The 12,901-nt window shown below is 44.4% G+C and overlaps 1 protein-coding gene and 1 pseudogene across 1 annotated transcript in view; both read left to right on the top strand.

Annotated features, from left to right (window-relative positions):
* Nucleotides 1-4,245, top strand: part of LOC114484526 (serine/arginine repetitive matrix protein 1-like) — a 5,059-nt gene extending 814 nt beyond the window's left edge. Inside the window, exon 2 of the mRNA XM_028481353.2 lies at nucleotides 3,721-4,245. Within this exon, the coding sequence (XP_028337154.1) occupies nucleotides 3,721-3,779 (59 nt within the window). The 3' untranslated portion in view covers nucleotides 3,780-4,245. The remainder of the gene's footprint in view (nucleotides 1-3,720) is intronic.
* LOC102993083 (ADP-ribose pyrophosphatase, mitochondrial-like) lies at nucleotides 3,913-10,504 on the top strand (annotated as a pseudogene).
* Nucleotides 10,505-12,901: the final 2,397 nt, after the last annotated feature.

Here is a 12,901-nt window from a genome sequence, read left to right as displayed (position 1 = left end):
CGGCGGCGGCGGGCGCTAGGCGAGCGCGCCGTGGGGGCGGAGGAGTTGCCGTGGGTTTGTTTACGCATTGCTGCCCGGCTCGGGGCACAGCCCGCACTCCCTGATTGGACACAAACTGGGGCACAGCCTCTCGCCGCCGCTCGCCAGGCCTCCTCGAGCAGCCGCCGCGCAGCTCCCGGAGCGCCCTGCCCGGCACGGCCCGCGGCGGCGTCCGGGCCTGGAGGGGACGAGCCGCGGCGGCGGCCGGGCGCGGAGCCCGCATGTTGGGCCGGGGCTCGAAAGCGCCCACCTGTAGGGGACCGACCTTGGCAAGGAGAAATTCGAAACTTCGGATGCTGGAGTCCTCGTATCTTCCAGCCGTAGAAGGAACCCCCACCCTTCCCCCTCCCCACCCCCCCGCCACCACACACACACACACACACACACACACACACACGGAGGACGCTTGCATTTGGTGGAGAGAAAAGCCGCTCAGCTGAGGTTAACATGCCCCCTTGGTGATGGTCAAGCTGAGACTGTATGAGCTATCTCTGGGACCTCGCAGTTCCTTCGCCTGTCTCCAGCTTCTCTGCGTGTAAATCCGTCCTCCGCGCAGAATTCAAAGTTGCCATCCCAGAACTGACCTTGCCACATGATGCTCAGTGTCCTCCGATGACTCCCGTAGCCTCAAACCCCAACTCCTTAGTCTCAGTCTTCCATAGCTGGGCCTCCACCTTTCAGCCTCTTTTCCAGTGCCCAACCCTCACCCCCAAAACCCTTGTCTACAAACAACACCTCACATGCCCCTGTTCTTTCACAATTGATTTTGATCCTGCTCTGTTCTCTGCCAGAAGACCCGTAGCCCCCTCTACCTGTCAAACTTTAATAGACTCAACTTGTCCACCATTTCTGTGCAGCCTCGCCGAACCCTGTGCAGAATCCTCCCTTGTGGCTGCCATCAGCCTGGCCTGAGGGTCAGTCGTGTGCCCACTCTGTGTCCCCACTAGGCTGTGAATTCCTAAGAACAGGAACCTGGTTTTAACAGGGCTCTGGGGATGGGAGAGATGAACGCCCGAAGAATAAAATTGAGTGTCTGCAGCTCTGCTGGAACTGCAAAAACTCACGAGAGTATCAAAAGGGTCTCTTGATAGACCATCCACAAACCTTATCTTGCAAAACGCAAACACTTCCAAAAACTGAGAATGTCCTCCCAATATGTCTCTGTGTCTCCGCCTCACCACACCTAGCTATGTGCCCTCTATACTCATCATGGGCACTTAATAACCCTTGGAGGAATAAAACTGAGATGTTCCTTATACTGAGGTTCAAGGTGTTCAAAGTGAGTACAGTAAATCATGAAGGAATGGACACGAATGGCCACAAACCCAGTCATTTTACAGATAATTCCCTGGCTAGAGTTCCTCAACTCTGGCAGCCGCTGTGGATTCATCACTCTCTAATCAAACACTGGAGAAGTGGCCCCTGACCCTTCGTAACTCTTGGGATGGCTGGATTTCTTTCTCTCACCAAATGCATGGCTTTCCCTGAGAGAGCTGTCTTTGAACTCCAAGGGTGAATACAAGTGAAAGTAAGGTTTTCTTTTCCAGGTACTTCAATAGTGATAATTTAATGCAGTGCATTCGTTACAAAGCTGTTGAAAGAACTAGAATTACAACCAGGAGAAGGTGAGGCAACCCTGAGATTAGCAACTGCTGGGTACATCTCCTCCGCTAGGGCTGGAGGGACAAAGGGAGGAGGCTGCCAGAACCATGAAGTCTTGTCCAGTGGGAGCTGGAGCCACGAAGGAAGTGCAACTACTGCTGAAGATGCCTCCCAAAGCAGAGAGAGTGGAAGGAATCCCCTGGCTCCTTCCTTCCTCTCACCTTCCAGGACCACCCAGTGGTAGAAAGCAGCAGAGGGCAGGGGTCAGAACCCCTCCAATAACAGATGAGAACAGAGAAACGAGAAGGAATCTGAGAGCTCTCTGGACTTGGGTGCTTCACTTGCTTACCTCCAGGACTCTTCCTCTGGGGGTTGGGTTTAGCCAGGGCAGCACAAACTTTTTCTTTCCAAGCCCCAGAACTCCCTTCCTCTTTCTTTTTCTCTTTGCCCTTTTGCTTCCACTTCTCCTTCCATCCTCTTCTCTCCCATGACTCCTGTATGTTTACTTTTTCTCTTCTCTATCTCTGGCTCTCATTTTTCTCCTTGTGTTCCCATATACCTCCTCCTGACCTCTTTTTTCCCCAGAGTCCTGTCCCACCTCTGCTTGTCCTACTCCTTCCTGGGCAGGAGGGCAGCCTTCTTCAGCATGAAGCAGATGGGCGAGTTCCTATGTAGGTAACGGAATTCGGAACTATCACATTGTTGCCTCTCTAGACACTATTTCACGTGTGTTATCTCATTTTAATCCTCACCTCACACCTACTAGGTAGGCATCATTGAATAGAACTTTGGTGGCTTCATGATTGTGCATCTCAGGAAAGGGTTTGCTGGTGTGGGTCACCAACGACACTGCTGATGGTCCTCTTAACCTTCCTCATCTCCAAGTGTTTCCCTCCACCCTTTCTTCTCCTTATCCTACATCTTTTCCTTTCATTAACACAGATATTTTTCCTAGATCCCAACCCCCAACAGTCTAATACATCTCCAGTCTAAATCTCCAAAGATTGAGAATGGCTACTTGAAAGAGGTGGCATTTCAGTTGGTTTTTGAAGGCTGGATAGAATTTCAATAGATGGAGATTGAGGAAGGACATTCTTGGTGGAGCAGTGAATAATATGGTCCAACTCTAATGAAACACAAGAGATGGCTAGGAAATAAGACCAGATTTCAGAAATTTGTCTTTGGAGCTCAGTTCTCTAAGACAGACCACTCAGAAACAGAGATTAACCCTAAGTATATTAAGTAGAGGTATAATTCATATAATTAGAATCATAACATTTTAAAGCCAGAAAGAAATCTAGACATTGTCTGACCCAACATGTCCATTTTTAAGGGAACTGAGACCTCAAAGACTTAGGTAACTAGAGTATCATGGTAGTTAACCACGGGCATTAGAGTTTGACTACCTGTATGCAAATCCCTGCTTTGACAAATGTTAGGTAATATGATCTTCAAGTTATCTGTGTTTAAGTTTCCTCGTGTATAAAACAGGAAACATGATAGAACCTACCTCAGTGGGTTGTTGTAAGAATTAAATGTTTTTACAAGTAAAACACATAGCACAGTACCTGTCGTATAGTCTGTCTTCAGTAAATATAGGTGAGTATTGTAATGTTTTCCTATAGTTATTCAGCTAGCAAATACCAGAGCCAGAACTGGTCCCCCAAATCTTTTAAGTCGTAGTTGAATATCCTCTCCATTACTAGAAGTTATGTCTCAGGGTGCTTGTTGAATGCCATCTATGGGACTGTGGTGCTCCTCTGGTCTGCTGTTTAAAGAAGTGCTCAGTTATCCTTCTAGCTCCCATTCCTCTACATTTCCACCAGCCTCAGCAATCCCACTGTGTGGTCAGTCCTGCATATGTGAAGTTCCACAAGAGGAGAGGGACATGAAAAATAGCAATGGATGTGTGTTTCATAGTCAACAATATAGCTGACAAGTTCTGATATAGTCAAATTTTACTAATTTAAATTTCAAAGGACCAAAAAAAATCATTGAATTAAAGGAGTTGTAATGATCTGTCATTCTGCAGCCAATGGCGTAACAAACCTGACAGTTTAAATTTTGGTGTTTCCTTAGGGGAGCTCACTGAGATCAAGAAAAAGCCTTCCTTGAATCAGTATCCAATCCTTCAATGAAATTGTGATGTTAGAGAATCTTCTTTGTCCCTCCACCTTTCCTTTCTGAGTCTCTGGTCCCGCTTTTCAAAACTCGCCCCAGCTCCGTGACCTTCATGCAGCCCACTCTCTGGACTGTAAGCATCTTGAGGCAATGAACCACAATCTACTAACCTTTTCACCTCTGGAACGTAGCTCGGGACCTGGGCACAACAGGAGCCCACACATCGTTGAACTGACTGATGTGAGCAATGCCACACATATCAAAAGGATCCCTGTGACAAAGTGAGAGAGTGGCATGGACATATATACATTACCAAACGTAAAATAGATAGCTAGTGGGAAGCAGCCGCATAGCACAGGGAGATCAGCTCGGTGCTTTGTGACCACCTAGAGGGGTGGGATAGGGAGGGTGGGAGATGCAAGAGGGAAGAGATATGGGAACATATGTATACGTATAACTGATTCACTTTGTTGTAAAGCAGAAACTAACACACCATTGTAAAGCAATTATACTCCAATAAAGATGTTAAAAAAAAAAAAAAAAAGGATCCCTTCCACCTCCTCCTCCAAAGCTTTGTCTCCTCGGTTGGTTGTCCTTAGCTAGTTGTCAGCCTGCTTCACTAATTCACCAGAAAGCATGACAACAGCTGAATATGAAATAAATGTGCATTTTACAAGACAAACCACATTCAAAGGGATTTATTTTAATGGTGGAAATCCAGGCAACATTTTAAGAGGATCAGAAAGATATTTTGGGGGCAGCTGGACTTTCGTAGCACCTTCACATCACACCACACAAACTGAAGTTTATCTCTCTGACAAATAAAGGCTACTTGACTTTGATTCTTATACATTTTAGTTTAGATTTCTTGGGTTAATTTGGAGACAGCCTCCATTCTAGATATGACTGTATTAATTATCCCACTTAGGTAATTTCTTAAAAGGCACAGTTTTCTTTAATCTTAAAAATGTCAATCATTGTCCCATTTTCCTCTTTTACATCAAAGCCAGACTAATGACCCAATACCTTGAGCACTCACTGACTCTTTAAGCCCCGATATCTTGCTTCCACTTCCTCTATTTCATTTACATGCATCCTCTAGGAAGCTGGAAGGAATCCAAAGGATTAATTCTAGATCAACTCCTCATTTTGTAGGAGAGGAAACTAAGGCACAGAGATGTCAGTGGCAGAATCTCATATTCCCAGCCATCACGCCATGCTCTGTCCATCTAAAAGCAAACTCCCCATTGCCAACTGTCCTCCTGACTTCTCTGTTTCTACCTGTTACCACCATCCTTTGGGCCCTTTAAGATTAAAATGGGTGGTCTTTGACTCTTCCTTCTCTTCAGGCCTCCCCCTTCCACATCAGGATATCTCTGACTTGTTTTTCTAGTCTGAACTGGCCCATGATTCAGGGCATTTTCTCTTTACAATTGTGTCACTACAATAGGTTGCTAATGGTTTCATTGTCTCTCGCCAATCTCTTCCTCTTATACAGAGTGAACCTAGCAGAACCATCTTAATATAACTTAAATTTTTTAATAGGTATAATAAAGTGGTGACATTTTACCATATAAAGTCAAATCCAACATGCATTTATACTATCAATGAAATACAAGTTTATTATTGTCAAGCTTTTCCAATTCTGAAACATATACCAGTAACTAGCTGTGTGACTTTAGGCAAGTTATTTAACTTCTGTGAACTACCATGTCCTCAGCCTGTTAATTGGTGATATTATTAGTATATGTGCCTAACTCATAGGGTTGTTTGAGAATTAGGTAAAATAATAAATGTAAAGTAATTAATAATAATCATTGTAATAGGTAATATTTGTTGAGGTCTTACTATGGGTCAGGCATTATTCCAAGCTCTTTAAATGAATTATATCACACTGACCCTTTAACATAGATTCCATTATTATTCCTAGATGAGAAAACTAAGGTCCAAAGGAGTTCAGAAACTTTCCCAAGATCAACAAGCCAAGAAGAGGCTGAACCAGGATTCAAAACTGGGCAGTCAAACCTGGGCGAACCTGTAAGCCACAGACTGGTACATAGAAAGCACTTGGTAGGGCTTCCCTGGTGGCACAGTGGTTGGGAGTCCGCCTGTCGATGCAGGGGACACGGGTTCGTGCCCCGGTCCGGGAAGATCCCACATGCCGCGGAGCGGCTGGGCCCGTGAGCCATGGCTGGTGGGCCTGCGCGTCGGCTGGGCCCGTGAGCCATGGCTGGTGAGCCTGCGCGTCCGGAGCCTGTGCTCCGCGACGGGAGAGGCCACAACAGTGAGAGGCCCGCGTACCACTAAAAAAAAAAAAAAAAAAAAAAAAGAAAGCACTTGGTAAATGATAGTTATTTTATTGTTGTTATTTGTTATGAGTATTATCACTTTAAAGAGAGGAGAAACCCTTTTCTCTGCCTTCCTTCCAGATTTCTTTCAGAAGTTGAGCCTTAGCATCACTTTGGGAAGAGGTGGATAATTCATGATAATCCAGTTGTCTTGGTACCACTTGTTTCTGCTTCCCAAAGAGAGGTTGGAAGGATGATCAGGGATTCTCGCACTGCGAGGGCCCTGTAATCACCCTGGTCCTCCCCGTCCCCATAATATTCTTGATAAAATGGGAATCTCTAGTCCAGGAATAGTTCATAGTGACAGGTCAAAGATTTGTTCTCTGATTGTGCTTAGAGTTCCTTTAGGGCTTTCTCGTGGATGGGACCAGAACATTCTCTCTGTCTAGCTCTGTTTGTTTTTCTGCCTCAGAAGACAATTTAGGAAAGAGAATCTCCCCAGTGGTTTCCCAACAAATAATTCTTTTGGTCTCTATTATAGTATTCCATTTCCTTCCCTTAGGGCACCTTTTGCAGTGTGATCATCAAATGGTCTGATTTAAGTCTTCTTCCCTTTGATGATGCTAAAAGCAAAACAAACCCCTCATTACTGGTTTTGATGTTCCTTTCCAGGTGCTCCATCAATTCTTGTTTGGCCCAGTCTAATTCTGAATTTACTTGACACACCATGCCTTCCTTGCTCCCTTGCCTTCCTCAAGTGTCATTGCCCCCTGGCATCTGGTTGTTTATATTTGAACATCTGGTCTTTTTGCTTCATAGCATTTGACCTTGGCCTTCCAATGATGAGATTTTCATACATCCTGGAATCATACAATTTTAAAGCCAGAAGGACTTTTGTAGATAACAGAGGCCATCTGATTCCTTTTATATGAAGAATCAGGACCCAAGGAAGCCAAGGTCAGATGCAGAGCTACACAGCCTATGATGGGGAAGCTAGAACCAGACCCAATATTTCTGCTTCATTCGTTTCTTGTGAGTTAGATTATGATACCTGGAAATAATAAGATGAGGAATTTACAAGTGTCTTCTCCCAAAATGTTTAAATTTTCATATCAGTGGTTTTCCTAATACATTTCCGGGAGGCTCAGAAGAATAGGAATTCCATGATTGAAAAAATGAAGGCATAAGAAGACATGAGTTTCAGAGCTGGGACCATGTCCCTTAATGATCATCTTTCTTTTCTAGTGGTACTTTGTACAGTGCACACAGCAAATTCTCAAAAATGATGACAATGGTTAATGATGACCAGGTCTCATATTTGTCTGCTTTCAATTCTCTTCTACCATTTTGTTCTCTATAGTCCCAGCTGTTTCTGGGTTTCAAGCCTTTTGGAAGCCTGGCTCATTCAGTTTATGAGGGTGATGAGTGGGTATTCAGTAGCTGTCTTCCAATAGTGATGATGATGATGATAACTTCAAATGGTTAGAGATCTACCCGCAAGCACACATATGTATTTTGAAACTCTTCTAAACTTGAGGAAGTGTGTTCTTAAAATAATACCAGCTATGGCATTCTCTAGTCAGGTAGTTTGGAAAATACTGGATGAAACAGAATTAAACTGTTGGGTTGATTTGTTTCTACTGGAATTCACAGGATCTTTAAAACATTCTATGAATCCTAAATTCTTAAATGAGGGTGATAAAATATGTGGAATTTCCCAAACATATTTGACCATCAAGTCATTTATTCCTTGAACATCTTTCTCATAGGAGTGGTGTAACATGGAACAAATTTTGGGAAATATTAAACATCCTTTGGGTTTAAATTAGAGTATATAGTACTCCATTTGTCCTAAAACTATCTGTTTCAAATGTTCAGAGACCTTTCCCTAGGGTTTGTTTTCTTAGATATAATGACTTAGCCTGTACCGCTGCTTCACATATCATTTTAGGACCTAGACGCTGTTGTTTTTCAGCCTGAATTTTTCCAGACAGAGAATCATAGCTTATTTAACTCTGATCTTGTATGTGAGCCACTCAATTCCCATGATAATTTCAACTGTCCTGTTCTAATCTACAGTTTGCAAGGTGCAGGGTCAAAAAGTTAATGATAACTATGGTAATGACAACTAGCATTTTTGAATATGTATGATGGACCAGTTATTTAACAGCTTTACGTGTAACAGCCTACTTAATTGTCACCAGGATTCTATGAGGTAGATATTTCTATTTCCATCTTACATTTGAGGAAACTGAAGTGAGCTTATGTAACTTAAGTAACTTTGCCCAAGAAGATCCCAGTTAAGGAGGGAAAGCTGGGATTTGAAGCTGATTGTTTTCAACCCTTAAGGATTACTGTGCACTGCCCTTCCCATGTTACTCCTATTTTTTTTTTCTTTATTTATTTTTGGTTGCGTTGGGTCTTCATTGCTGCGCACGGGCTTTCTCTAGTTGTGGCGAGCAGGGGCTACTCTTTGGTGCAGTGTGCAGGCTTCTCTTTGCGGTGGCTTCTCTTGTTGCGGAGCACAGGCTCTAGGCACGCAGGCTTCAGTAGTTGCAGCACGTGGGCTCAGTAGTTGTGACACGTGGGCTTAGTTGCTCTGCGGCATGTGGAATCTTCCGGGACCAGGGCTCGAGCCTGTGTCCCCTGCATTGGCAGGTGGATTATTAACCACTGCACCACCAGGGAAGTCCCTACTTCTATTTTTTTTTTTTTTTTTTTTTTGTGGTACGGGGGTGCACCAAGTGAGCTTTCTCTTTCAAGGGCACCCTCACTAGGCTTTTGAGCATCCCAAATAAGGAGCCTTTTGTCCCCCAGAGCCTCCAACACATTCTTTCTGCCTTCTCCCAAACAGATACTGGTCCTAGACTAGTGAACTAAAGTCCCTACTTCTATTTTTTTTTTTTTTTTTTTTTGTGGTACGCGGGGTGCACCAAGTGAGCTTTCTCTTTCAAGGGCACCCTCACTAGGCTTTTGAGCATCCCAAATAAGGAGCCTTTTGTCCCCCAGAGCCTCCAACACATTCTTTCTGCCTTCTCCCAAACAGATACTGGTCCTAGACTAGTGAACTAAGTCTACCCAGAAGACTAATACCCTGCTAAGCAAGAAAGCACTTTTGTTGTTGTGTGCTGATTTTGTTGGTGGTGTTGGAACAATGTTCTCAACCCTTTAGAATCCCTTCCAGACGCTGAAATCTTTCAATGTAGTGAAGTACAAACGCAGCCATGGCCCCAAGGGGGCGCTGGGCGGGGTTTGTGGTGAGGCTGTCATCCTCTGCTGCTCAGCGGTGCTGTTGGCCCCCTACTGGCGAGGTCAGGAGCCCTGCCCTTGAGACTGGAAGCGCCCCACCTGAGAGCAACAGAAATCCTTACAGCTTGCTGGGTGGCGAATGGCTGGCATTCACCCAATGCAGCCAAAAATGGCCTGGCAAAGGCTTTAGCGACCGTGTCTCTCTCTGTGGCCTTGGCCTCTGTGGCAGTCAGGCCCAGCAGCTGCCCTAACATCTCAGCCGGCTAGAGCCCATTTTCCTCACATGGGTTTCCTCCAAACTTCATCCTGTCTGTTTCAAACGGCCCTGCTGAGACGCCCCACAAGAAGGCCAGGACATCGCCTTATCCTGGCTCTAAAGTGGGGCGAAGCCAGGTCCTCAACGAGAAAGTGAGCTGGCTGGTTGAGTGGCCAGAGTACAAGGCTGTCGAGTACACTTCTGGCTCAGTCTTGGCCGGACCCAGGTGGGCAGACCCTCTTTTGGGTGAAAGAAACTTCTCTCTTAAATTTAATGAAAAGGATGGGCATGTTGAGAGAAGGAGCCAGAACGGTTGGTATGAGGTGGAAAATGGTAGACCTAGAAATCCTGCAGTTCGGCCAGGGCTGGTTGGCTGAGGGCTTTTGGGGCGTTGGGGCCCCAATCATGCTGCAGATCCCATCTGAACCAGGTGGAAAAAGGATAGCAAGGGCAATACAGTTACCCACCCTGTTTCTGGGAGAAACATCCTGCAATTTGTAGCCATCAAAAGGAAGGACTGTGGGGCATGGGCCATCCCAGGGTGGGTGGTGGATCCAGGAGAGAAGATTAGTACCACAATGAAGAGAGAATTTGATGAGGAAGCCATGAACTCCTTACAGAAATCCAGAGCAGAAACACAGGAGTTGGAGAAACAATCGCACAAACTATTCAGCCAGGAACACTTTGTGGTCTATAAAGGCTATGTGGATGATCCTCGGAACACGATAACACGTGGATGGAGACAGAGGCTGTGAACTACCATGATGAAACAGAGGAGGTAATGGATCATCTTCCTCTGGAAGCTGGGGACGATGCCAAGCAAGTGGGATGGGTGGACAATAATGATAAACTCAAGCTTTATGCCAGCCACTCCCAATTTATTCAACTTGTGGCTGAGAAACGAGGTGCCCATTGGAGGGAAGACGTGTACCCCAACTGCCACGGGTAGTGGTGTGGCGTCTCATGCAAGCCAAAGGCCTTCAGATGAACACAGGCAGATAAGAAGCAAACAACTCAGAACTCCCATTGAACGGGAAGGGAGGATAACATCTTTTGGTGATTATTTCCCAAACTGTTCACAGGCTGGAGGCTTTGTATCAGGGAATAATATTAGACTCATATGGGGGAATGGAATCACAAACTTTTTGGCTTTCTAATTGGAAGAAGAATATAGTCACCTCTCGTATACGTTGTATACATGGCTTTAACCAAATTATACAACTAATGCTCTTTGAAGAATTATGGGTAAAACAAAGATAAATTCTTACCCACCATAGCCTCTACTTTTCATCCAGCTTGCATTTGTCAGTTCTTTCTTTCTCCTGATGTGTTAGACTGTGGTTTAATCTCATGTATAATCTGATTTTTGGGTTAACATTTGTTTTTCAAATTTAGCTATATGTGATCTTGTATTCACTGCTTTCAAGTACAGAAGCTCTTTGGTTATTCTTGTTTTAGAACCTTCAGTTTTATGGGAAAAGTTCCATCTCTATTTTAGTCCATAAGGATCAAGTACTTATGAACCAGGAAAAAAAAATGCAGTGACAAAATGAGCTTAATATCCATCCCTCCCTCTGGTTATCACAACTGTTCTGTCTGAACACAATGGGCTAAGCTCAAGACATTTGTTCCCTCTCATCTCAGAGGATGAGACCCTCATCTCAGAAGACCCTGCAAATGCCAATTCCTGGCACGAAGAAGTCTCTATCAAGGAGATGTATGTAATCACAGCCTAATAAAAATACAATTCACATCTACCTTTTCTCCATTAAAAAAAAAAACCCCGTGTATAAATGAGAAAGTGTTTATAGTCAGTTTGAAAACAGAGATGCCCCCTGACAATCAAAAATGAGGGGATCTCAGTAGCAACAAATAGGCCAGAAATACATTTCTTCCCTCTCATCACCTAAAACAAGCAAGTTAACTTTATTTGTATGTAACACAATTATGGAAAATTAACTCAAACCACTGTGATGAACCTTTTATGGCTAAAGGGGAAAACTATTTGTAGGCATTGATAATCTCATAAGAAATCACTTCCATAACAATATCTAACACTTATATTCCACTTAATGTGTGCACACACTCTTTTAAGTGCCTTATTATGGTGACTTATTTATTCCTAAGGATCCCCCTAAGAGGAGGAGGGTACTCTTACCTCACAGGCTGGACTCTCCAGGAAGCAGACTCTGTGAGGGTGATTAGCATTGCAAGATGTTTCTCAGAGAGAGGTCTTGGGATCCACTCTTGGGGAAGGGAGGAGAAGGAAGCAGGATTGGGCAGGGTGAGATGTTGGAGCCCAGTGAAGCCTTCAGTCAACCCCACATGGAGCTCCGGAGCTGGGAAGGCTCTTCCAGCTGCCCTGAATTGGGGCGAAGGTTCAGGCCTTTATACTCTTTTTTGATTAGTCATCGGATGTGGGCTGCACGTGGAAGGGGGTGTGACCTTAGGAGAGACGGTTTTCCTCAGCCATGGCAATGCCCAAAGAGGGCTAATAGGTGAATGCCATCTTTTGGTAACACTCCAGCAGCTGAGAAGGGGAATCTCGGGAAGGGAAGGGGCAGGCACTACAGGTTCTACTGTATATCGTCCCCCTATTTTACAGATGATATAACTAAGGCACAGGGAAGTTATGGAACTTGCAAGCTATACCACCAGTGAGTGGCGGAGTGGCAGGTTTTGGGGCTCAGCAGTCTACCCCCTTGGCCGCAATACCATAGTCACTCCAGTAGTTACCCTCCTATAGTCCCCAGGTGCCCTGTGCACTGTTCCTTTAAGAAAAGAAAAGAAAAAGAAATCACCATGATATCTCTAACTATGTGCACATTTGGTCAGAGTTTCCTTTCCTAAACCTGAAGGACATGTGCATGGTTTCATTTATTTTCCTCGTGAAAGATGTCGTATTTACACAGATGATGACAATTGTAAAATGGTTCACCCATGGATGCCCACCATTGTTCACGCTCAGGAACAAATTTAATACATCACTTTTCATTGTGACTTCTATAACTGCTTGTTTTAAGGATGGAGCCATCTGTCCTATATATTAGTCTCAGCTCAGTAACTTTTCCAGGTGAGATACGCTCCCTGTCTTATTTGAATCATTGGGGCACCTGGTTGGTCTAACATATTTTGAAAGTTCCTAAACTTCATTATTTTTCCAAAATGTAAGTTCCTGAAAAAAATAAATACGCTTACACACACACACACACACACACACACACACACACACACACACACACCCTGAAAAAATGAAGGTCTAATGTCTCTAATGTATCCAGAACAGAATTCTTGATTTTTTTTCCCCCAAGAATACTGTTCCTCCATCACTCTTCCAAGGTAATTG

This window comes from Physeter macrocephalus, chromosome 20, assembly GCF_002837175.3.
Source record: "Physeter macrocephalus isolate SW-GA chromosome 20, ASM283717v5, whole genome shotgun sequence".
NCBI classification, from domain to species: Eukaryota; Metazoa; Chordata; class Mammalia; order Artiodactyla; family Physeteridae; genus Physeter; species Physeter macrocephalus.
Note: the sequence above shows the minus strand (reverse complement) of the source record. Positions and strands in the feature narration are given on the sequence as shown.